The 27,459-nt window shown below is 37.6% G+C and overlaps 2 protein-coding genes across 2 annotated transcripts in view; one reads left to right on the top strand and one right to left on the bottom strand.

The window, feature by feature from the left end:
• Positions 1-27,459, top strand: part of SYN2 (synapsin II) — a 185,932-nt gene that overhangs the window by 97,494 nt on the left and 60,979 nt on the right. The window lies entirely within an intron of this gene.
• TIMP4 (TIMP metallopeptidase inhibitor 4) lies at positions 794-25,773 on the bottom strand. Its single transcript, XM_009816132.2, has 5 exons — positions 25,644-25,773; positions 6,238-6,335; positions 1,957-2,071; positions 1,164-1,288; positions 794-991 (listed from the first exon to the last, which is right to left on the bottom strand). Exons 1-5 carry the CDS (start codon positions 25,771-25,773, stop codon positions 794-796), a joined length of 666 nt encoding a protein of 221 aa, XP_009814434.1.

Genomic DNA, 27,459 nt, shown 5'->3' with positions numbered 1-27,459 from the left:
ATAAGCAGTTTTAGCCTGTCATTATTTGTGTTGGTTCCATAAAATGCTGAAGCATTAGAACATCTGGCTTGTCCTACAACAAGGTATAGCTAGTCCATAGGAATATTGAATTGGGTAAGAGGATTTTGATTATCAGGGCTGGTTTTTAACTTAGTTATCAATGAAAGTTACAATTTTTTTACAATGTAGACAAAGAAAGATATGACATAAGTAACATACAGAATATGGAGCACAGATTGTTTAATTACAGAAGTGTTCAACTTGTTTCAACAGATAAGGAAAAGCAGGGGTTTTTGAATCTGTTTTTTTTATAGCACGTTGTTATAATACTTTACATATACACTGTACAATAATTTTTCTGTATCGGAAGACTTTCATACAGAAAAAAATAGTTCTATGAAACGTTCCGTAGTTCATCAGAAAGATTTGGAATACAATGTGGGGCTCTCTTAATCTGTAGGTTAACAGAAACAGGGGACAGATTTCTGGCAATTCTTTTGTTCTTGTACATTCGTATTGGCAAAAGGGGAACTCGTTATGCCTTGGAGGACACAGAGGAGCATTCTCAGCTTGAGCCTCTCTGCACAAAGCATAACTTTACAGAGTGGCTACCTCCAGGAGATTTGTTCCTCATCTTGCGTGAGTGCCAATTCCACAGACTCGGACTTTAGCTGTACAGGACAATTTGTTTTTGTTTCTAAGCAACAGATACATTAGACGATGGCAGTTCAAAGCTGTGAGCGTGCAATGTTTGATGGAATTAGACTCCAAGGCTTTTTAGGAAGTGATCGTTTTAAGGTTCGCTGATATCAATAAACTCCTTCTCTGGGGGAGGACCACCTCGGTACCAGCTGCAAGTGCCATCACTTCTCTTGATACAGGCATAATGCTTGGCTTGGTGCCCGTATAGCTTTCTTTCTATCAGCCAGTCTGTCCAGAGGCACTCATTTGGTGTAGTGATTGAACAGGGCACCATGTAGCAGGTAGTAATCTAAACGTGAAATAGTACATTAATTCAGTATATTGCAGGTTTCTTTAAAATGGTATTTATTCTCAAATAATACAAAATATATGATGAATAAGAGAACAGTTCCCACCAGTGAAAGCTGCTAGCGCCTGTAAGGTGGGCTCCACCATTAGACATTGTTTTGTTCTATACTTACTTTGCAGCCACAGCCCATTTGATATCTCTGATTAAGACTCTTCTTTTGAGACAAGGATAAATCATCCCATGGTTCAATGTAGTTGCATAAATGGATGAGGACTTTACCATCACTTAAAATTTGGCCTACAGCATGGAAAATAAGAAAAATAAGGCAAGCAAATAAACGTGTTTTCTAAATACTGAAATAAATCACAAGAATATCTGAAGTTTTTAACTAATTGCACCAAATTAGTCATATGTCACACTTTTATCAATGACTGTAACTATAACTGAGAGAACTATCAGCTGATTGCATGCCAAATAAATGTGAAAGATTTAAGAAGGAAATTTTTCAAAAGATGCTGATAATCTGCCAGCAAGGGATGGATGCAAACGCAGTAGCATGTTAAACTAGATTTCAGGACTCTACAGGAAAATCTGTAATTGCTTAGAACCCCAAATCTGTGTACACGTAGGCTTGTGTGGTCTCATTAAACACGTTTGCATGCCTGGGAAAATCCATACTGTTGGTTTTAAACAAATAATAATGGCATACTTCCTATTTACTAATTAGGTAGTTACTGACTTTGACTTCCTTTGAAACTGCCTTAAGATCTTCGGATGAAGGATGGAAAACATGTAAGATCACAGTGTAATTACAGCTTTACACAATTTGTACATTTCATTGTGTTTATATTATTTAGATAGTACATAAATAGATTCTTTTTTAACAAGTGTTGGCATATTTTTGCAAAGTCATTCTAAGCAGTTACTTCTGGTTTTATAGGTACATTAGTTTTGTTATATTTTACCTGTCAAAAGATACTGTTTTTTATTGTTAGCTTCGAGTTTCACTCCACAGAGTGATGAATCAAAAGGGGTGTAGACGTACTGGACATCCTTGAGCTTTTCAAATCCTTTAAACATCTGAAAATTATCAGAAACAGAAAGTCAGTAGCGGAAAACAAACATGAAAAAACAGTTGCAAACAATAGCTGAAAGAAATATATGGTGCATCTCTTTAAAAAAGGCTCTAAAGCCTGAACTCATATGAGAAAATACCAACAATTAGACCCCTTCTCTACACTAACTGAAATGTGTTTAATGGATCTTTAAAGCTTTCTCTTCAAGTTATATTCTACTGGCATCTTCCATGTAAGAGGTAACGCAGACACAGCCATTCATCTCAAACAAGGTGCTGCAGAAATTTCTCACTATATTAATACGGGAAATCTTATCTTGATCCCGGTAATGGTGTGCATCTTCAAGGACATGCAACATGCTAAGAAACTGAGCATTGCTCTTATAGTCTGTCATTAAAGCAAGCTGGTTTTCCACATCCAGAATTTTGCCCAATGCGACCTTCTCAAATAACTGCTGGAAAATGGGATCCAGCTCTTAGAATTTATAGGCTGCAACACCAAAATGGATAGGTTCAGAATCAAAGTTCAGATGGCTGCTCCTTAACTAGCATTTCCAACTGTGAAAATAATTCTTAAAGTGAGCTATTAAAAGATCAAAACAAATTTAGTAGTGTCCAAATGTGAGAAGGAACCATAAGATGCTAATCAACCTCAGGATGCCTGTCATCACCTAATATGACATAACCAAAAGCCCAACACTTCGGGGGCCCCGTTTAGTGACATCATGCTGTGTGTTGACAGCTGTGGACGATCGCAAGGCTCACAGCTCCCAAGGGCAGGCTCTCCCAGTTGCAGCTGGCGTCACTGGAAAATGTGTTCGTGTTACTCAAGTTCTCTCAGGAGGTTTAAATAGTACAGGGCACTAGAAAATACACTGTAATATGTTGATTTTTCTGAAGCTTTATTTATGGAATAAAAAAAGCCAGAGTTGTTGTCATTGGGCTTCTGATCCAAAAATATTAGATGTGAATTTGAAATACTTAGTAGAAAAAACAAACACTCCAAACCAAAGCAAAACAAACCACTATCCTGCACAAAGCAGCAGTGAAAATAGTAGAAAACATATATAATGACGATGAAAATGTGTCAGATTTTATCCAATTGAGGTAGTCTGGTATGTCAGCCCCATACAAAAGCTCTCGGAAAGATGCCAAATGAGGAAGCAGGAGTCAGGCTGCACGTGCGTTGCGGAGAATCTGCCTGATTGCTAACCCAGTGCTTGAGTGGGAGCCCCAGGCCTTCCTCACGCCTACTGAGAGCCGTTTGATTCCTGCCATCTTTGGAACTTGACTCCCCTGCTTCTGCTGCCCTTCAGTCTGCCTTACTCAGGGTGTAGGTGCTAGACGCAGGCAGCTAGTACATAGTAACTACGTGAAGTAGTAGCCCAGAGAGTAACATAAAAGAGAAACAGCAGCATTTTGCTGCATTTACAGTTGCAGTAAAATCTAACCTCTATAGGTTCTGTGTTTCTTTTCCAAGAGGGAAGAAGAATTGCTGAGGGAAGTGTGAATATGTGTGTGGCGTAAAAAGTATTCACCAAAACGAATACTGACTCGATAATCATGTTTTAGCTTGATGGATCTTACAGCTCAGAAGAGATGATTAGAGAGTCTATTCTTACTTTCTTTGTTATATAAAGTGAATTCTTAGCACATCCCCCAGTCCTGTAAATGTTTATGCACAGGGTTAGCCAGAAACACGGGATCAGTGCCATCTGACATTAAAAGGACTGTTCAGTTTATCATAACTGCAGGTCATCAAATTTACAATATGAGAAATTAGTCTGTAAGCACTCAAGAGAAGAAAGACTGTAACAGTGAAAAAGGAATATCCTACCATTTGGCATACGCTGTTGATTTAGATTCTTTTAAATGTTATCATCTGAGGGAAAAGGTAAGAAATAATGCTATCAGGTTATTGCTCTGGTCAACCAAGTCCTCAGTTATTCAGGAAACTGAGATACACAAATGAGGTCGCTGATGCATGGGGCTGACAAGCTATTTCTGTGATGTCGTTAGTCAGTCTGTGCATTGTCCCGCTCCACTGAGGTGGCCAAATCTGGCCGATTGTATACAACATTATATTATTTTAATTGATTATTTTACGCTTACCAAATGTTTACAAGCATGAGCTTTTTGAAATTCCTCTCTCTTTACTTTAGTAACTTGGTGCGGACTTTGCAGTGTTACCCATAACGCTTTCCTATTAAACTTCAGTTAATGTAAAAGTGACTATTTCTCAGTAATTTTTCAGTATACCCAGTCCTGTTTCATTTTTACCCGTATGCCAACTGTCAGTTATATGTTTAGAATATAACAGGTTACATCACCCTCTGTCAGTTCCTGTGCGATTTACCAGGTGCAGGCAAAATTGCCTTTACGGATTTATTTCAGTGCCACGCTGAGTTTACTAGCCATCCCCCAAAAGATTTGCAGTTTACAGAAGCTCCTGTTCGCTCGCCCACTCTGTGTTGCGGAGATCTGAAACAAAAATCCTTCCATTGGGTCTGTTGGAGACACGGAGCAGGGAGCTGGGTCCCGACGCAGCTGAGCAGCCTGCGTGCCAGGCTTAACTCTCTTCTGGCCAGAAGTAAGGATTTGAAGGGTGGGACTATTATGACCCATTTGTCTTTAGTCTAAGCTTGTATGTAGTGATGTAGAGCGTCTTTGATTAGAAAATAAATCTCTCTGGTTTGTCCAGTCCTAGCTGACCTGCCTTCTGAAGCTTGGCGGAATCAAATAAAGATCTCTTACCAACGCCTGAGTTTTGAATAGGCCTCCACTTATGAAAATTGGGGAGAAACTCCAAAGCAGCTCCAATATATGAATGTATTTCAGAGATTTCAGCGCGCTGTTACTGAAGAATGGGATTATAGACTGAAAATAATAACACAGACTAGACTTCACATTCTTCTTTTTGTGCTCACATATAAGATGATTTGCATTTCTGTAAAGTTACTGAAGTGTTGCAAGGTAGCAACAGAAAATTGAAGTGCTAGTGGGAGGAAAGAGAACTGCTCTGGTATTTATATACTTATTTCTGTAAAGAAACATTTGAAAACATCCTTAATAGTTTAAGACCAAAAGTGGCAGATGGTGAAGAGTTTTGGGGTTTGATGTAGCAAGGTAAAAAGAATTGGCTTGCTGAAATTGGTGTAAAACCTTAACAGAAGTCTTGTTCACCATGGATTTTTCGTAGTAAAACTCCTGTGAGGTGATCTACTCATACAATTTGAAGGATTGAATTTTTTTTTTTGAAAGCATGTAGTCGTTCATAATGATCTACTTGAGTGTTCCCAGTAAATATAATAATACAAATTAATACAAATAATACAAAATACTATTCTCTGGAAAATGAGAGATAAAACCACCTAGAAAACTTAAAACAAACAAACCAACCAACCAAACAAAAACCCCCACGAACGCACGCTAGTACATTTTAACTGAAAGGGACTACCTATTTTTTGTGTATTCCAGAAACAGGTACATCATGATCTTTTTTATATCGGTGAGAGTTTGGTGGTGACTTGAATGGGATCAAGATATGTTTTCTTAACATACTTTAATGACTATGTCTCCTTATTGGAGCTGGACAAATAATGGAAAAATCCTGTGAGGTTCTGAATGACTGTATTTTTGGGTGCTCCAACTTTGTGTTTGCTTTCCTAGCAACATTCATGCAAATGGAGTTTTGTTTATATGAATATCAGGGAAAGGCTCCTGTTTCTGCAAATACCCCTATTTACTTACGAGCAAAGGTCCTTGCTATTTCAGCTGGAAATGCTTTCCTTTGTTTAGTTTGCATCATCCAGTCAGAGTTGCAATATTAAAATGCAACATAGGTGATCAAGTATCCACCAGAAACAGTAAATGTATTGAAAGCCATTCATAGATTGAAGTACATTTTCATAGTCTTCATAAAGCAATTGTGAGTAACAAAAATTGTCGTCAGAATATAGTTAGCAAGTAACTCGTGAATGTCAGAAAAGCTTTCTTTTTTTTGTTGTTTTTTTTTTTTACCCCTACTTTGATTTACTCTTTGTAGTTTGCCTAGGTCTAACCGTGGAGGCAGTTGGAGCCTGTTCCAGCTTAAAGCATCTAGGGCTAAATTGTAGTCATATACATAGGTTATCAGCATTGAACTTCAAAATAGCTAAGTGATTCCATGTACCTTTATTTGTTTGATTTCATACCGGATCATTTTGTGGGTATCAAGAGGATCATCACTGGCAGGAACCACCTTTTCGCTGGATATTTTTGCTCGAATCACTGTAATACAGAAAAAGATTTAAATGAAAATAAGCATATGCCTAATTTTACAAGCAATAGTGAAAATTGTATTGATAAATTCTAGCATTGTTTTTACCCTTCAGCTAGAAGTGGATTTTAAGGTTTGTTACTATAAGAACACTAAATTGAGTTAACTCCTGAAAATAAAAATAAGTGGGCTGCCTATGATACAATCTGAATTTCCATGAATCTGGAAATCTGAATTAAGTTACCACTCAGTTTTGACAAAAACTGTCCATCAAAATCTTTGGAAGATTTGAATCCCGTAAAATTTTATAAAGAGCCCTTCATTATAATCAGTGGGCAAAGGAAAGGGACATTTCTGTTGATGACAGAAGAGCTGTTGATCAGTTAAATAGACTCTGAAAGACTATGCCAGGCAAGATTAAAGCATCAATTTTATGCATGAAATCAGAAGGTAAGAAGAGAATAGTCTTTCATTCACTTTTCTGAGACTATAGATTTTAGCATTTTTCTTAACACATCATTAGTTGTGTTAACCTGTGTGAACTAATGACTCCCTTTTTTGACACATTTTATGTTTCCTATTTAAACAAGGAAAATAGGAGATTTTATGATTCTAAGAAATGGTTTGTTTTCCTATCTGTTTGTTTAAGGCATCTCTCTTGTGTATACCGTTTAAAATATACCAGGACTATTAGGCACAGAGAATAACAGGATTATAAGAACATGGTATATGGCGAAATTTTCTCTGAGGCTTCTACCCCCAAAAAGTCTTGAGAGTCCTGGTTTGCTCAGTTCTGGATGGCCGCTATTGCAGCTTCTCTGCAGACGTGGTACTTGTTAGAACAAACAATCTGTATCTGCATGGAAAGATAGTGGCAAAGGCCGGAGCAATTAACAGTTGAACCCTGCTTCAACTGTAAGTACAATTTGCAATTGGGCAGAGATGGATCTGTGTGAGGACTTCTGCATTTTTGGACAGGAGTGGTTGGATTTGCTTGCTCTGTCACAGGTATGCCACTTTATGCAGGTATGATAGAGACCAGAAACTATTCTTCAGCATGAGGGCAACTCTCAGACACTTTCTTTTTTATTTTGTTTTTATTTTTCATTATGAAAGGAACCATTGTATCAAAATCAGTATGAAACAGGCGTGATGTTTCATAGAACAAGTTAGGTTGGAAGGAGCCTCTGGACGTCTAGTCCAACCCCTTGCTCAACTTGAATCAGGACGCTGAGTGCTGTGTCCAGCTGAGTTTTCAGTATCCCCAAGGATGGAGATCCTGCAGCCTCCCCTGGCCCCTGTTCCAGGGTTTGACCACTCTTCCAGGGAAATTCTCATACTTCCTGTTCACTGACAAAAAATCAAGCTGATGTAAATGAAAATCTTTTGGCACCAAAACCATGCTTTTCCCCAAAAAACATTTCTTTGCTAGATTGACCTCTAAACATCCTACCTAAAGAAAAGGAATAAGGAACCCAGATCATAATTTTCCTTACAGCTAAATAGAGGTCAGTCCCATCTAATAATGGGCAATTCTCATTTCCTTACTTATTATCAGAGCAAACTAGATGTAATAATCAACATGATGCAGATGCCTACAGCTTCAAAGCTTGAGTCCTCTATCTTTTGGCACAATGCTCCCTCCTCCCAAGCCATTTAAACTCTTTTAGACTTACGGGTTGGATTGGAAGAGTTCTTTTAAGTATGAACAGCAAATACCTAATTTCAAATGCTAAGTGGCAGCATCTCTTTAATCATCTGCAGATGTGTTATGTTCCCACAAATTAACAGTACTTCTTAAGTGCTTTGATCTAATTCCAGATAAAAAGTGGTGTGGATTGTGTGTACTATACTGCTGGGAAGGTCAAATTAGAATCACGTTGTTTTGTTTTGCGTTGCTTTCCTTTGCATCATTACTTCCTAAAAAAAGGTTTTCTCATTAAAGGGTTTGTTCAATATAGAAGGTAAGGGGTGGAACAACAGTTAGGAGCTAGCTCCATCGTTTTCTTAATACCATAAGTGTTTTAGATGCAGGAAATCTTTTCGTGCCTACTCAATGCAAATGTTTGTAGGATAATTAAAACTACTTTTCCCCTTCTGTTTAATATCGATGCACTACTCGTTTTCATGTTTTTATGAAATTCGGCTTGTTAGCACCTGAGAGGAACATTACAAATGGTCAATGATAGCTCAAAGGGTCTCCATGGAGATATAAGGGTCTCCATAGAGTTATGCAAGGCTGAAAGTATAACATTTTGGGGGTTGTCATTAAGAGATCTTTTTCTGGGTGTGTAGGAGAAAATGAAAACTGTTTTTATGTTATGTGTGTTTCATTCATTTGTTGGTTTAAGAGAAAGTTTCCAGATGGCAAAGGAAGACCAAATTGAGATATTTTTTTTTTAACGACAAGGAAGTTTTATTGTTACAGGATGTCTAAATCTTTAGTTATTTGGGTTTTACTTTTCTATTCTCCTAAAACCAGGTTCAAATGCACACGGATCTTTTGGGGCTTTTTAATCCTTTTTGTTTTTCTTTTTTCTGTGCTTTAATTTTTTTTTTCAATCAGCGTCGTCTAGCTGTCTCCTAAAACCTCTTATTCATGTGGTTGCTTCTGTTTTTAACCACAAGCACTTCCTGATTTAGCATTCCTGGGCCTAGCCATCTCCCTCTCTTCACTCGTGGTTCAGAGGGTGGTTATAACTTGGGATTCCTCCTAGTCTGCACTTCTTTTCAAGAAATGGTTTCAAGTATACCAGGGCTGGCTTGGCTTCTCCTCTGTTTGACTGAGAACAACCTCTGGTTGTTTAGTGTAATAATGTCATTTTATCTGTCAGACAGTTATTGGTTCCTTATGAGGAATTTGTATATATGAAATACATACACATAGCCTTCCTGTTCCAATACCAGTAATTCAGTCTGCCTCAAATTTGTTCTGCCTTAAAAATATACAATGTTTTTCAAAAGACATTCACTCTAATAGTTCAGTAGTAGGATGTAGCATTTCTGCAGAACTCGTATTTTGTAACTCGTGGTACTTTTATAAAATTTAAACTTTTATCCCCACTTTTTAGCTGAAGTTTGTCTCAGGTGACTGAACTGAAGGGAAGTTACTATGACCCAAGCCCTGCGGGGGTCAGGCAGAGCCTCAGAACAGAAATCATACTGCCAGTTATTGGCTCCCACCATTATGCTGAGTCCGTAGCGTGAAGTTTATGCTGAGTCCGTAGCATGAAGTTTATGCTGAGTCTAGCGTGAGGCTGCTGCCTCTCTGAGCAACTGCTGCTCTGATGACTAGTGTCACGGCATATTGCGGTTGGAGGAGGACAACATTCCGTTTAGTAAATCAGCCTGGCTTTTGGACATTCATTGTTAGAAATGTGTTAAGAGTATTTTTATTCCTTCTCTCCTGAATAATAATAAACATCTCCCAAACATTTCTGCATCAACAAAAGGTAATTTTGAACTGGGTAAAGGACAGAACTTACTATGCTGTCAGCTATATTTGTATTTACACAGTAAGGGGAAAAGTGTTGGGTTTTATACAATACAACAGTGTCTATATACAATAAGGGTAGAAAGTTAGGCATTAACCGCATCTTTCTCAAACCTGTGTGGTTTCTCTCTGAAATCAGCTACACTAATTGTTTACCAGTAAATAAACTGTACCAGCAGCTTGTGTATTAGAGATTTTTATGGTCATGAGGAACTACTTATACTAGGGGCTTTTTTAAAAAGAAATTCACTGCCATTATATTAATGTTACCACAGTATAGTGGCACACGCAATGAAATATGACCATCTTTTTTAAAGAGGAGACACAAAGAATTTGAGCAGAATACTGAAGGCCCCATACCAAGTCATAGTTATAGATGGAATCAGAATAAAGTAAATCCTTGCGCTTCATCCACTGAAATTCATATGTTCCCTGAAAGTAGTATCTCTTTTAGACTCTGAGTTATTACTAAGGCATTAACAAAGGGAAAACTGTTTAGTGAAGAATTACTCTCATTGTTACAAGTTAGTATTATTAAATAATATATTCTTGATTATACTATTTTATATAGTATTATTGTATTTACACAAGTTTTAAGATGATGCTAGTTAGCCTTTTTTCTTAACCTATTGGTCACAGTACTATTGTTTGAAGACAGGCAACTTTACTCAACAAAAGTAATCAGCTTTATTACTCCTTCAAAAAGGAAAACAAATAAGATTTACTCTCCAGATTAACTTTATTATCCTAAGAAATAGGGGGTAAGGGAGAAGGCAAAAACTGATGAATAAATGAGATCTTTTTTCCCCAGAATCTGTTAAATATCTGCAACTATACAATGAAAAATACTTACATAGGAAAATACTTAAGATATTGCTGGACATAAGAACAAGAAATCATAACTGCTGATGTGCATTCTTATTTTAAATATATAAGACTAAAAATAAATAAAATATAGGTAAAATAAAAATAATGCTAAAAAGGGTATAAATTTTAAAGATAGACAGAGAGGGAGGCAGACACTTGGAGCTTTGAAAATCTCTTTTGTCATCTGTTTGGACTCTAAAAACACTCAAGCTACATCCTGAACAAAGTTGTCAAGTGTGTTAAGATCACAGTACTAGGAGAACTAGGAGAAGACTACTCTTAAGCTGTTGTTTTACTTAAGTTGGGTTTGGTTCAGTACTTTTGTTCCTGGGGTATGATTTCTATCAGAAGAAAAATATTTCACTGTCTTTTAGAATTAAGAGAGCGTTATAGATTATTGTGACGATGGATGCATCCAGTTTGAAATATTAGCTGCACTGGATTTGTGCATATTGGTGATAAACTATGTAATAGCTACGATTCGTAAATGAATATATCTCTGCTTAGGGAGTTGCAGCTTAAAGCAAAACTCCATAGCTAATGAGCTCCAGTCCTTCAGCAGTGGGTAGGTTAATTAATAGAAGGGCAAGGTTGTCTAGACTGGGATGCCTTAGCTGCTTTTTGTAAAAATAAGGGCTAAATCCTGTCCCTTACCCTTGTGGTAGATTCTGAGGTCCATGAACAAAGAAGTGCGGTTCTGCATGCAGAGGAAGCCATAGTACTGGGGCTGTGCCATCCGTTTGTATTCCTGCTTTGCCCTGGGATTTGATTTATCGCTTTTTATGCACCTCTAAGGCCACTTGCAAATTTTAGAAACAGTGCCTCCATCATTGACGCTGCACCAAAAAAAGGCAGCTACCTCAACTGTGAATGAAAGTCTCGGATTTCTTCTCCATCCTTTCCACTGAATATTCTTGCTGCTTGGGGTAGGTTAGCCCTCAGTAAGAAAATAAGAGCAGTGAGTCCTGATGTGTCCAGATAATGAGGTCTCTTTTTAGATTTGGGATCAGAACTAGGAGTAGCAACATCCTTCAAATAGGCATCTTGAGGAAGAACCTCTGTTTCAGTTGTAGCCTCCAGTTCACTTCAGACTAAGTTTACAGACTATGGCATAGCTATCTGAATAGAAATTTAATCTTCCTCACTTTAAAGCAGTCTTTCTCTCAAGAAATCAGGAAAGTTTGTTTCATATCATACAAGTTTATAATCACAATCAGCTCTGCTACAAAAACCTTGAAATGAGACTTAAAAAACTATGTTGACAGGAAAAGAAAGTTGTTAAGTTACTAAAAAGTTACAAGCAAGGTAATGACTCATGCAGCTCTCTTCTTCTTCTATTTTATTGCCTCAGTTTAGCCCTTTCATTTAATTACCTAAAATATGAGGAGTGATGTTTGAGCAATTATTTCTACCTGTCTCTTTAATGTCTGACACTTCAATCGAGCTGTTGCCAGATGCTATTGCTCTTGTAGGGACAAGGAGTAAGTGGCAGGAGGAGAGGAATCTAAATCAAAGGGTACTGTTGTTATCTGGATGGGTTGAGGACGGCATCCCAGATATTTATGGGAACAGATAGAAGAAAGTATCCAAATGTGCAAAAAATAGAAAACAAAAGTGTTTTTCTGAAATTATATATCAGTCAGGGTATGCAGTATGAAATAAAGCAGAACTATGGGCACATAATATGTATGTACATAATTTTGAAAGCCCCTATATTCAAATTAACTTTTATATAGAAAAATATGTCCTTTCACCAAAATGAAAACATTCACATATGCAATATGCAGCTGTTTCTGCTCACCCTTCTACTATAAGATTACTTAAAACTTCTGTCTATCTATCTATCATAACGTTTTTTCCTCTTTGGGGTGCAGTAGCTTAAACTTGCTACATAAATGTCTCCAATTCCTGGAGGATCACACCCGGAATATGGGTCAAGGGGAAATACCACAGGGACAGCTGCAGCAGCCCCAACCACAGAGACCTTGAGTTTATTCCAAACTTGATATTTCCATTCAAAAATTCTTCGTGTCCAAAAGTCTTGTTGGGTTGGGTTTTTTTGGGGGGTGGTGTTTTTTTTTTATCACGAGCCTATATATAGACTCTTTGTTCTCAAAAGAGATTAATTAGAGAGATCTGCTCTTCTGGATTTTGCCTCACTGCAAACACTTTTGTGAGATCCAGTGCTATTTTATATATCGAAAGGAAGTAAATACCACTACTACAGAAATTGCAGTAATTCTTACTCAGTTGCCTCTGTTCCTGCACTTCAGTAGGTCTGTTGTTCTGATCATAGGCTACTGAAAACATGGTTGGAATATGACAGTGGCTCTAGTGCGTCTCAGGTTTATATGCTCACTGAAACCATTCGTCAAAAGAACATTCAGCAGAAGAGAATTCAAGTTGGTTGGTTGAAGCTGTAAAGGTCAAGTTTCTAGGTCCAGCGATCTAAAATAATTGCATTGTAAACCAAGAAACAACTAAAATGAATCTGGGCTTTGCAGCCCATAGAGGGTTCTTATGTGAAATGGCTTTTTCTGTTTCTGTGATGACACTCTTGTATTACTTCCAGGCGTATACTTTTTCCTCCGTTCTGAGATCTCCATTCTTCATTCTGAATAGTGGAGAGGGGAAGGGCTTCCTATGAAACATTTGTAAAACTCTATGTATGCTCCTTTATGTTTACACTGTTTTTGTAATCCTCAGTATGAAATAGGGTTATCAAAATAGGTTACTTACTTGGGGGTATCAAAATAGAAATTCATAGTAAATCCTCAGTTTACCTGGTGGTAATTCTTACTGGTGCTAATACAACTTTACACCATCTGATAAAGATATGGCTGTCTGTTTTTAAGAACTTGGACTGCTCGTTTAAATTCACTATAAAAAGTTTTCTTAATTTTATATGCCTTTATTAATTTTGCAGTGTCATGAGGGGAACTTCCAGAATTGATGCATTAACTAATCAATGACATAATACTGATGACTTCCATCTGAATATTGGGATAAACTACTTTGAAATCACTAGAGACGGCAGTACAGTGTTGGTAGTGCCACCGGTTACATTACAGCCAGACCAAAACGCAGCCAGATGTTGTCTGTTGACAAACAGTTGCAAACGAAGGATAGGTGATTATCTTCAAAGTGTTTACCTATAGGTTTAAGAAAGAACGGGTTTTATTAACACCCTGTCGCTTTTTCTCTATTAGTGATCAGCACAGTCCAGGAGCACCCCCTCCTTGTAGTACACGAGTATTAAAATACTTCGTATTCTGTAAGAGAAGAGCGGGGGCAAATCTGGTAATGAGATTTTCAGCAGCGCCCATCTTCAGGTTTGGGGGTGAGTTAATACAGCGGATTCGGTATGAGACTGGAGAGGAGAGGAAACTTGAACTCACAGAAGGGACTGTAATTCATCCCTCCTTACAACCAAGGAGCTGCTCCAGGTGGCATTTCTATGTTCAGAGTAGTCTGGCCAGCATACACAATTGCAGGTCAGATTTGCTTCCAGCTTAAGTCAGACATATATCTGTAACTGGCCAAAGATTTAAATGTGAACAACCAGAAAGCAAACTAACTACAAGTTAGCGAGCAGAACTGGCCTCATCTACCGTATTCACCTGAACTCAAGTTATGGTAAAATAATGCTAGGAGTCCAAGATAAAGTCCAAAAATCAGGTATAGACACACTATTTCATTTACCTTCTTTGTGTCTAGATGCCATAGATACTATATCCAGTATATTATGGTCCAATCCTACAAACTCTTGGTCTCTTGAAGAAGAATACTGGCAGGTAATGTTATCAAAGCTGCCAGAGGAACCCAAGAACACAGTTTTGAATACTTGGGTTCCATGAGTACAGAGATATGACCAAAATAAAAATCTATTCTTTAGATTGGAAACTAAACATTTGGTATGCTTAACTTTTCTTGCGGAGAGGGAAAAGAGTCAGCAGGCAAGGAGAATAATCTTAACCTCAAAAAGGAAGAGGAATCTGCACAGAATTTGTCACAACAGACAAAAATTAATGAAACCACTTCAAAGCAATACTGCACAGGATAGAAAAGATATAATAGATAGCTTGGACAGAATTCTAAATAAAATAGTGTGTATTGGCCGCTGATTTATATTGCTGACAAAACCTCTAAAATGTACGAGAGGTTGTAAATGTCTTACTCCATATTTTAGAGCAACTGTCCCATCTGTACAGCATTACCACTTTCCCTATGCAGCTCTGCCATATTTTCAACTAAATATGCTAAATTGTTCAGTTATATAACAAACTGACTTGCCACATTTGCTTATTGTAAAGATTTTGAGTGTCACCAATGAAGAAAGCAAATTAACCTGCTTAAATATTCTTGTCATGTGTTCATATATCTGTATATGGAAAAGAGTATAATTTCTCAAAATATGTCTGAAAGGAAGAAAGAAGTATTAGCAATACAAAAGGAGTATCGTAACTTTGGCTTAAACTCACAGGTATCGCTAATGCTGCCAGAAGGCGGCAATTTGTTCAAAAGAAGGCAAAAGTTATTGATTGATTGACATTAAAATAATGTTTTAAAGTAAGTAATCAAATACCTAACATGTAGCTTTATATACACCCTGATATTTTTAAAAGAGATTATTTTAGAGACTTAGAAATAATTTTTAGGAGAATGAAGATTTTTATTTTCTTACATTTGCGTTTCAGGATTTGATTTGCATGTGTTAGCTTCCAAAAGAATTAGCAGTGATGCTCACCCAGTTATTTGAAAGCTCTGAAGAAGAGAGGTGTGAAATACAGTAGATGTCTGTACCGTACATAGGTACTTCAGCATTCACATACTATTCCCTTAGTAAGAGAATATGTGTATCCATTGATATGGTAGGTAGTTGTGGAAATCTTTGTGTGTGTTACGTATGTTGCTTGGAGCAGGGATCATGTCTGCTGCGTTTCAATGAAACAAAGTAATGAGTAATACTATCAAGTGCCAGTACCCTGAGAGTAATGTCAGGGCTTAATAAGTTGCCCTTAACCTGAAATGTTTTAGACCTTTTCAAAGCAAGTCCCTTAGCAGCAAGTATTCTGGTTTCTCTGTTCATGCTGAAGGATTTGCCAACTGTAGTCTCATAAAAATGCCGTTATTTTTCATCCTGTTCCCATTTATAATTTTCTTCATTTTGCTCTGCTCTGCGTCCAGAAAAAGGCTCTGCTAGTGCTATAACTCCATTTCACATATTTTGAGTTGAGATGATCTGTACTGCATGCAAAAAGGTCTGTACTCTGTTTTCAGAAACTACTCTACTTTTTACTGCTTCAGTTATTTGGTTTTCAGCTTGGAGGCATGTAAATCCGTATCTTTATTTATGATAAGAAACCTGAATTAAACTCATAGGCAACTTGCACTTTTGCAAATTGACTCAAATTTATTTGTGATCTTTCAGAATCCAGTTGTTAGGAATTGTCAGGAACACTGAAAGGGCTTCATCTTCTTTTCATTTATTGTACTGATTTTTAACTTCTTTAAAGAAGAATTTGGCATCCATGTGTTTAGGTTCCGGAAGTTGAGTCTAGGTACTGAATCGAAATGGATGCATTTTGTCAAAATGGTTCACATAGTGTTCGTGGGAGATCAGAGATGACTCCTTGATTCCCACAGGAGTGCTGCCAAATTATTGACGATAATGCCAGTTTGGTGATGAGATAGATAGAACTGTACACTGCTTTGAGACTAACTCTGGCAAATCTTCCCCATGTCTGATGTTGTCCCAGCCATACAGTGCAGGTGTTCCATGCAGTTTTTGCTTTTGATGCTTACAAGGTAAAGGAGACAGCAACCATTCTTTTGCAGTGTTGATTTCTGAATTATTATGCAAACCTTTAATTGTTCCAGACTTCAACAGAGAGATAGATGATTACTTCAGGATATCTGCTGAGATGCTAGATCATCCTTATTCTTTTGGGAGTGGAAAACTAACATTACACCCCCTATGCTTTCTTTTCTCTTTTAAGAACCAAGCGAGATGCTATTGAATTATCTTTAAACAGCTGAAAAAGAAGAAGTGTTTAGCAAACAGCTCATCTATCAATTTATCTTTCAACAAGACAGATCAGCAAACAGCAGTTTCATTTCCAAACTGTAACCCAACTCAGATGTTCGAAGCTGTTGTACTAGTTCAATTCTAGATATAAACAGAATGCAGCAGCAGCAGCAAAACTGGCCCAAAACTGAGTGAATCTAAAAAAAAAAATCTATTCCTCTGTGTTTGCAGGATGGATTTCTTAACTGTAAGTCTACGTTGTTACTATTCACTCTTCCGCCACAACTCCTAGACCCAAAATCAAGGAATCTTTAGTTCAAAAGACGGTTATGGTAGTTAGGATGTAAAAACAATTTTCTTTTTCCTGCTTTGTATTTTAGTTTTCTGATATTCCATCAATAAATGCTTATAGCCGTCTGTAAAATAACTAAATCAGCAGCAGAGTAATTAACTGAACCACACTTTCTGAAATCACAAGAAAGAAAAATAGTGGAACTTAGTGGACTATGTGGACACCAGTGTTTTGGATCTGTAACCACAGAGCTTGTTGAAGAACGTAACTGTAACAATAGCAGGCTTTTTTCCTTTATTCTATGGAAAGCAATGTATGGAAGAGCATTGCCTAGTCTTGGTGCTCCTTCCAGTTGCATGAGAAGGTAGTGTGGTGAGATAACAATCATACCTGTAACTGAAAAACCAAATCCTTATAGTAAAGTTTTGTCACTTGGGCTAAAAGAACCCCACGGAAATTTTTGAAGGGGAAGATTAATTTAAAGTAAGCATTAGTCCAGACCTAAATTCTACTAACCCAACGCAAAAGGGAAAACAAGGAGAAGAAGAAGGAGCTAGACCTACATATTGCACATTGCAGGGAAAGGTCACCAACACGTTTGAAAAGATTTAATATGTTCATCAGTATAGGTCCCTCTAGCCAATTAATATAGCCACTGAGCAAATGGTTTAGTTACACAAGACAGCAGTGAAACACCTTTCTTTTCTAGATGATAAATTAGGATATTTCATTGTTCAGTTATTCATGGCATTTTTATTCAGAAGAAATTACTGCATCCCAAAAACTCACCGTATTGAAAAACCCATGAATACTTCTGAAGCTGATAAAGCAGATACCAAGGATTATTTTATCACCATTTCATATGGATATTAATTTGCACTGTATTCTTTTTCAACACAAACCCTTTGCAGAATTTGGTTACTCTTTTGTGGTTTATTAACACAAAACTGTTCTAGTCTCCGTCCAAAATGCAGTTCCATTTGAGGCTTTCAAAAAGTAGGAGGCCTATATTTAAGCTCATTAGGACTCTCAGGTAGGTCAGGATTTTGGGAATCTCTGTGTGTTTTTGGCTCAGGATGCAAAAATTCCTTGTGTTGAAGGCAAGAGTTGATCGGGTTTGGCTTCCTTGTTAAACCAAAAGATTATGCGGTTTAATTTTTTTTTTAATTAGAAGAATACATTCAATTTATGAGTGAGGTTTTAAAATCTAGTTTTTTATAAACTTTCAAATAGAAGAGGCGAGTGTATTTTTAACAGATGTGTGGTATTCTTTTAACTTAAATATTACCTAAAAAATAGCATGATTTCCTAATGTTGTTCAAGGTCAGTTTTATTTTTCTGCACTGTTTTTACAGCTGTTACTCATGTTACCAGAAATATTTCTCTCTACTTCACAAGCCTCAAATACCACATCATTTGACTAGTAATCAACATCTGCCTAATTTCAGCTGAAGAATAACACTCTCTTTATACTCTAAAGTCTGTAGCACAACATACATAATGTTATTGTAGATTTCCATTCATAGCTGCATGCCCCTTCCTCCGCGCGGAAGAAACCCCACGTTATTGAGATACATTTTAATGAGAAAGTTAGGGATTAAAGTTGGTAGATTAATAGGATTAAGAGTTTGGCAGTCTTTCATGTTCTGTGTTTTATGTTATTTAATCTTTGTTTCTAAGCTTGCATTTTGTTTTCCACGCAGTGTGTGTAGAATGATGTTTTTGAAATCATGGGGTTTTAGTTTCTCAGCACTATAATGCATGCTTTGAAATAAAAGCAACGCAGTTTCTGCGTTTTCTTATCCTGCATTTATAATATACTCAGCAATGAGTCGGTGTTACTTGAGTTACTTCTAAATCAGGCAACTAGCATAATTCTTCTGAGATTTCATTTTACTACACAATACTCAGCTCTGTTTTTTTCACTAAAGCTAAATTATTTTACAGTTGTCAACTATGTTCTAACTGACAGGAATGTCATGCTCAGTGGATTTGGCTCCTTAGAATTCTGTCCTGTTGTTCAGTTTCATGATGCCACCTCATTTTACAGCTACAACTTTTAAGCTGTTGGGAACACTGCCATGAAAAAGTTCAACGAGCAAAGGAAAGGAGAGGAGAGTGACTGCATTTTTCCAGACTGAGCCCCTTTTTCATGCTTAAATGGCAGGGTTCTGAAGAACAGTAATTTACAGAAGATTGGAAATTATTTCTTAGAGTTGCATGATATCAGCAATGCAATTCAAGTTTTGAATTCAGAACTGAAAAGTAAGTTAGGAAACTAACTAGGCATGGAATTTTGAAGCAAGTTCTCAAAATGTTTGCTTCTATCTTAAAACCTCAAGTAGATGTAGGGTTATTTGTAGATCTTATTCAGGTAGCACTTCCTACTCCCAAACAGGAAATTCATTCTTTATCCTAAGAAGCTGTTTCACTAATATTTTCTTAAATGTTAGCTGCAAATGGAAGGACTCAAACCGCGATTCCCATCACAGCACTCCAACAATTTGTTGAACATGAATATTGAGGTGCCTTATTGAACATTCAGCAAGGACAGGTATAAATACGTGTAGTTGTAAGTAGTGATTAACAGCACAGCATCTCTGCAGTCATTTTTTGTATTTTTGAAAGCATTTGGAAGTTTCAGGCTATGATGCCAAGAAATTCATACGTACTGCAATTATAACTTAATTGTAATACGCAGGCATTTGTACCAGTGATGGGCCTTTGCAGGGTTGCAGATATCTTTTCTTTGTTAAGAGCTTCACTCTAAGTGCATCAGTAGCTACTTTAAACTAACTAACTTCCTAGGATTCATGTTGTCTAGGGGGTTTTAAATTTTATTTGGAAATGCTATTAATGTGCATAAAAGTATGCATAAGAGACAGGTAAGAAAAATTCCTATGTATTTCTTTCTTACTTACAGAAGTAAAGAAACCTATCCCCTTTTTTAGAACTGACTTTGGTAGGACATTGTACAGCCAAAATAGGTGAAAGGTGCTTTTGGTATTTACATCATTTATGGGTCTGTTGAAATGTGAGTTAAGGGTAAAATGTCTATTTCTCAATAATGTTTGTTAATGAACTTTAATATTAGTCATATAGCCAACGGTGGACACTGGGAAGGGGATGACTGTGAATGATTCCTACGTGCCACCATCGTTTTCTGAACACTTGTGGGGCTCTGCTGAGCATAGGACTGGAATTGAGCTTTTCTCAGCCACTTGCTGAGAGAATTGCCTCATTTTCAGCACCTCTGCATTAAACCTACCAAATATGAATAACAGTACTTTTGAGATTAGTATAATTTCTAGCTGGTTTTAAGATGATTCATTGGTTAATATAATTCGGGTTCTGCAAATATTGTTCTGGCAGCATGCTCCTTCAATGGCAGTAATACAGTCTCGCAACTTCTTTTTCATAGTAATTCTTGCAAGAAACATGCTCAGGTGCTGTGCTTTTCTTGTTGTTTGAGAGAACTAGAACAGCAAAAGTCCAGTACGTTATTTCTAGAATGGAATTCACAATTCTTTGAATGGAAACTCAGCTTTCATGTCTGTGTGGGACCCCTGAGAAACGGTAGCTGCATAATCCTTTCCAGTCGGTGAGAAGTTACTCTAGAAATATACCTATGCATTATTGTCACTGATTTCCGCTCTAGAGGAAGGGCGTTGCTATGAAGCGGTAAGATCTGCCTCCATTTGGCAGAACAGTAATATAAATGCAGATCATATGCCAAGTACTGTAATCTTTCCCCGCTATGGAGGAGAAGTCCAAAAGACTGTAGGCAACTCCAAGACGTCAGCTGTATGACCCCATGTCTGTCAGTGGGGTGTCTGAAAGCATGGCCTGGGAGCCAGGATCCTGCCAGGGTCTGCCAACAGCCTTCTACAGCGAGGCTGTCTTGCCCATTCCCTCAAGCAACGGCTTCAAGAGTCGGGATTTCTTATGGGACTCTGTTGAAGCCCTCACAGATGACTAAGGTCTGTCGCATCCCTGTCTTTGATGGTCTTCTGTCACGTGATATGGCTATTACTGGTTGTGTGAACACTGTACTCCCAAACGCATGAAGGTTAATTACACAGCTGCTTAATTTTGTGTCAAAACCCCCACTGAAGGTGCTCATCAACCTAAACATTCAGGTAATCAGTATCTGCATAATCACCCTGCTCACAGCAAGTAGATTCTGTGAGATTAATATGGTGAGTGCGTATAACGTAATATCGTAAGAATAAAATATAAAGTCTACTTTAATTTCACCGTTCACCTTTTCTCCCCTAACTTGGAAGAAGTACTGTCTACGTTTTTAATACATTTGCCAAAGCTGATTTCTCCCATCAGGCAAAGTTACTTCCCACTCTAATAATGTACAAATTAATCCATTCCAGTACAAAACTAGTTATTATATTGCAAAGAGGCAAAATTGTGGAACACTGAGCCATGAAAGTTTTAATATGAAATTCAATAATAAAGAAATAGCATATTGTAATTTTATCCCAGAGGAGCTGACTTTGAAAACTTAATTCTGGTGTATTTAAATAAAATTTTTACTGTTATTTTTAAATGTGATTAAAATTTAATATATCATCTGGCACGTCTTTACAATGCCTGATCTCAGTGATCTTATGAGATTTTAACAGGCTGAAAATGCTGCCAAGCTCCAGCTGTAAAGCTTCCATCATATTTTGAAATGTGCCACTCTTCTCCAAAGCTATAGAACTATTCTCTGAAGCTATATTACATATTTATTTGTACTCAAGATCTGTTAGTCATTTCTGTTGGAGTGTGGTGCCCAATATCCAGTAAAAATATCATTTTTGATAGATGTTTAAGAAAAAACAACAATAAGTTTAAATCAGAAAGCATACATCTAACTTTAAAGGTGGGGTACTGATGTTACATAGCTAAGAAATGCAGAGTGTTTATGTATTTGTCCTACTGTCCAAAAAATAACCTTGCTTATGCCTAAGGCGGGAAGACCAGCGTGAATTAAAAGTGCCAGACTTCAGAAAGGAATCAGTCCTCTCCAAGTATACCACTTCTCTCTACAGATTGTCTAATTTGATGTGAACATTGGTTTAGAATTGAGTCCAGGAAGACTAAATCAGTGGCAAAAGGGAAATCTGTTGTCTTGACACTATCTGATAAACTCAATTGCATCTGTGGTTCTCTCCAAAAAAAGCCGTTGTCAGAGGAATTTTCTTGTATTGGCTTGAAAGTATGGTGCCTCGCTACTGAATTTGAAATGTTCAACAGCCCGTCCTCATCACATTTCATTTCCGTAGGGAGAAAGCCTCCTGGGTTCTTGCAGGGGGTCAGTGCTGATAATTAGCAGTGCAGTGCATGGAATTGCTGTTTAATAAACCTCCCATCTCCATTTCCAGTGAAAGTCCTCTTGAGAAGTATAGGTGTTCGTTGGGGTTTGAAGGCATTCAGCACATTTTAGGAGGGCCTCAGCACTGTTTAGAAGAACACAAGAGGAAGGTATCTCCCTTTTTTTGTGAAAGGTGTGTATCTTCATGGTGCTAGGCACTTCCTACAAATGAGGATTTACCTCTCTTTGAAACAACATTTAAAACTAGAGAAGTTCATGAAAACTGCTCAGATTTGTACAAAATCACACCCTTTTAAGGCTACGTGGGAAGATTAACTAACAAACCCAAGGTCAGATAATTGGCAGACTGGTGTGGCACTCGTGATTTACTGCCCATCGTTGCTGTTCTTCCTGCGGTGTACAACCATGTCACACCTGCAGGGCTCTTCACTCATTCCTTGGTTTAGTTTTAGCCAGCACCTTGCAGGACCAGCAGCTCTCTCTTACTCTAGCTCTGTCAGAAAGCCTGTTATTTCTATCAAGTTACTCAGGTTGTGTGGTAGCTGTGGGTATTTAGAATGAGAGTAAAGCCACAAAAGCCTCCTGACAGTAAAAGACAAAGTGTCACAGCACTAATCATGTGAACAAAAGTAAAAGTGAAAAGAGCTTGTCCCAGACTTAATTAATTTCTCTGCTTGGTTTTTTCGTGGGTATCTCATATAAATGCTAAGGTTTCTGAGTGGCTTCACACATTCAGTTAGTGGGTCAAGTAATGTCTATTGATTCAACCCCCTCCACCTCCATTTTCACTCCACCCAAATCACAAGTGATCCTAAAGGAAATTAAAAATGTTACAGATATATAGTGAGACTGAGAAATAATGCAGTAACTGAGGGACATATAATGGTCAGTAGCTCTATGAGCAAGACTGAGACTTTCTCTCAGTTTTTGCTTTACTGTGGAATTTAGAGGCATGGCATAGTTGCTTTTTTTTAATAAGATGTGCTAGGGTTTTATTCTGCAAGGAAATACTTGAATGTGTTTGTGGGTACATAGATGGATGAACTTAAAAATAACAGAAAAAAATTGAAGTCTCAGCAAACAGCTGGATTAGCATTCTACTCCCATAGATTTTGGTAGCTGAAGAGCTGTCCTTTTCTCTGGTTGTTGATATTTTGGAAGTATGAAAATGTTGAAGTACAAATCTTCAATTTAATCTTCTTAAAAAAACCTAAACCTTTAAGTATGGTGATATTAACAGGAGAAGTTTGAGGTATGCTACTGCGTGGGATACTTCCTAGCACGGCCTGGGTTTCACCATCCCTCGGAAGAACCAGGCGGCCCTAAGGACACAGGTGTGGCTTCCAGCCTGCTTTGCTTAAACCCAAGCAGAGCTGTGGAGGCACAGCCTGCATTCCCAGGGGACTGTGCCGTGCCCGGGGCTCCAGCCTGCTGCTGCCCTCTTCCCCAGGGCAGCCCCAGCCCACAGCCTTCTGCCTGGACGCAGGTGAAAAAACAAAGCCTGCTGGCATCGGGGATGGAGGAGCTGTCTTTGCCAAGCTGGTTAGTGGAGTTTTCTCTTACACAGGGCAGAAAACTCCACAGGTCTTCTCCAGCTCCTTTAAAGTAATTTTGCTCTGCTTATGCAAGGTATTGTGGCCAAAACAAATCAAATAATTCTTCCATAAATGCTTAGAGTGGGTTTTATCTGTGCATATATTCAAATGCATATGTAAAAATATGCATACATGTATTTATATGAATGAATATCTAAATCTCTATCATTTTATGATATACAGAAATGCTATGTTAAAATTATTAATATTAAAGAAGGGTATCCTTGATCAAAACATCCCTTAGCCAAAAGGTACAGTTTACGTAAATAGAAATATTTATATAAGTGAGAGCTTGAGCATCAAGTCCAAATATAAAGTAGTTTTGTTTTACAATCGTCAGTATTGAAATACAATTTAAAAGTAGCGTATGTCTGCCATTTGTAACACGTATCTAAGAATGGAATAAATCTTAATATATATCATAAGAATGGCCAGAATGGCTTCCCTAAGGAAGATGGCTCATAATTAATATTTTGAGTTTCCTCTATACTGTGAAATTGTTTATTTAGAAAAATCTCTACATTAAGTCTGTTGAAAAACTATCACTTCCTTATGTATCGGAATGCAGCAGACTAATACAGTTCAATGTACACATATATAGTTAAGCTCCTGGGAGCAAAACTTCTATTTTCTTTCCCTCCACAAACCACCCCAAGTTTGTGATGCCTGGTGTAGGTAACTTAATGAAAAAGATTGCTTAACACAACCAGATTAAAAAACAATTTAACTGATGGCCACAAACAGAGCATAGAGTTTGTCATGGCTACAAAGATTTTCTGTCAGGGTATAAAAGCAATTAATCAGTATGCAGAAGGTATTGCCTGCCCCATAGAGATGCTAATTTTGTGACACTTTGGAAACTCATGTTCTACATTTACTGTTCACACTAGATGGAAGCTAACCAGCCTTAGCTTCAGCTAATGAAATCAAAAGACTGCAAAATGTCACATATTCTTATCCCCATGCAGTCGGATTTTGAGATCTTTAGTTTCTTTCTATAAGTTGTTTGACAACCATGGTGCTGATTGAATATCATGAAACACAATTCTCCTCAAGACTGGAAAATTATGTTTATACAGAACTGCTGTAGCCAGTTTATCTGCAGAAAATAAAGGGCCTATCAGTTTTCTGCTCAAGTATTTTTGGAAAATGACAAAAAAACCCAATAACCAATTAAAGAAATTGTAGTACAGCAGAACAAAGATCAAGTGTTTCAACATGTTATCACCAGGGATTTTTATTTTGGGGTTCCCCCCCCCCCCCCCCCAAGTGCTATAAAAATATCTATATGCATAGTTTACATATAGCACACATATTTAGATAGAATATTCTATTACAGATACTGCTAACAGTAGCCATTTGAAAGTTCAGGTATTCTTCCCTGCTTGCTCTAAGTTAGGACCTAATATAGAAGCCGTTCCTATTAAAAAAACCCAAACCCTAAATAATACAGCAATTTCAACAATTTGTAACCACAAAATGTTCTGGAAAAACAAGAAAAGCAGAACAGCTACTGCCATTTATTTTCTTTTCCGTAGCCCTCTCTTTAAAAGGGATCTCTGGAGTCATTTTGTTCTAAAATCCTTGGCCAGCCTAAGCCACCTGGTTACAGCTATTCCTCTCCAGCTGTACAAAACCCCACCGCAGCCGTGAGAGCAGCTCCATTTGCTTTCCTGCCGCCCCAGCCAAAGCCCGTAGCCGTTCTGACTCACCTAAAGCCGAGTCGCAGATGAGCTGCTGCGGATGAGCGGGGGCACAGCTGCACGCCTCCACCAGCTCCCGAATTCTGTGGGTCAGAAGTAGAAGCACTGAAAACAACAAGGTACTCGGGACAGGATTCATGTTGCCTTAAGCACAGCTAACCGGCCAGCCAAGAGAAAATGCTTTCTTACTGTTGGTTTTATATCTAAACTTCCTAACAGCTATCTGATTGCTTCCGCGTGCAGTTCAATTTCAGCAGACTTGGATGGTTTAGGAAAGCCCTCTAATGCTCGCTCGGAGTATACGCTTATGTTAACTGACTTCTAATTTCCCTGACATAGGACCCTCTTATTTATGGCCCTGACACTAACTCCTAACTCCGCCTTCCTTTAAGGAAAAAGCACAGCATTGGTGAAAGTTATTGTACCAGAAGAGAGGTTACCTTAGTAAGCATCGCAGCGTTGCTGTTATGAGTCAGTAGAACTATTAATAATCAAAAAGCCTTTACAAAAACATCTTTTACAAGTATCTGAAGCTGATTTTATGATCTTTAGCAGAAGAAAGATTTTCTCTTTTTCTAATAAATTTCCTTCCCATTTGAATTTAAAAACTAGTCCTGCTACCTTCTGTAGTTTGGTCAAGTACACAAAGCTGTCCTTTTTTAAGCTCTGTTTTTGTTTGCAGTCCCTGATCTTCCCCTGCACTTCTGTGCATTTTCTTGAAATGACGTCCCTGTTTGCAGGCTGGACAGAACTTCATTCATGAAAAGGCAATGTTTCAATGCTCTATTTGTCAGCCTTGAACAATTGGTAGTTACAAGGAATAATGAATTAAAACGAAAAGCTGCAATAAAAGGCATTTTTTATTATTTCATCACAGATTTAATGTAAAATAACAAGGAAAAATATACCAGTGGTGTATGTTGGAGGCACGGCTCTTTCTCTGTATTCCTTATTAATGTAAGCTCTAATCAACACAGATCTGTATCTGTATTTTCTGGCTCATGTTATACATGGAACTCAGACATAAATACAAGAGTTCAGAAATCTTTTTCAACTTCGGCTCTTTTGTTGCTGTAGCAATCTGGGTATGTGTAACCTGTATGCACCCTCTTTTTATAAAGAAGTTCTTTCATGAGGGAGCCAGCATAAGGTTTGATTAGAGAGTAATAAAATACATCTATAGATTGACATGCAGGACAGAACTGCTTAAAGGATTGCGTGTTTTGTCACTTCACAAGTCAAGCTTAGGAACTGAAAATTCATTAACATAATTTGAACCATTTCAATCCAGACTCGTGAAATTGTATTTTCTTGAGGTTTAGGTGTACACAAAGTAGCTTGCTATCGTTATATAAATGCCTACATGTTTCACCTCAGCAGATTTATTTTATTTTTGAACAGTAAGAGGTCAGTTTTACAAATACTAGTGCTCTGATTATTCTTTTTTTCACTCCCACCGCCCCCCCCCCCCCGAAAAAAACTCCATCTGTTAAAAAAAAAAACAAAAATAAACAAATATTCAGATTTATTAGAATTGGGTCTCGTTTTCAGATTTTAGATCTACTTCAAAACTGAGCCAGGAGTGTTGTACACTGTGTCCTGATTTAGTTCAAGCAGCCATACTTTGATTTTTATTTTTTCAGTCTGAAGTTTTGGCTTCAAATCATAACGTTGGATCCAAGTCCAGGACTAACACCTGAAAATAATTTAGACCTGTTAACATCTCCCTTCTTACCTGAAGGAAACTTCCTTCTTTCAGGAAGCTTTCATGTGAGTGAAAAGATAAAAAAGATGTGAGGCTGAGACCTTACACAGGAAGTTCAAG

The sequence above is a fragment of the Gavia stellata genome, chromosome 12, assembly GCF_030936135.1.
Source record: "Gavia stellata isolate bGavSte3 chromosome 12, bGavSte3.hap2, whole genome shotgun sequence".
NCBI lineage: Eukaryota > Metazoa > Chordata > Aves > Gaviiformes > Gaviidae > Gavia > Gavia stellata.
The sequence above is the reverse complement of the archived record's forward strand: the minus strand, read 5'-3'. Positions and strand labels throughout refer to the sequence as shown.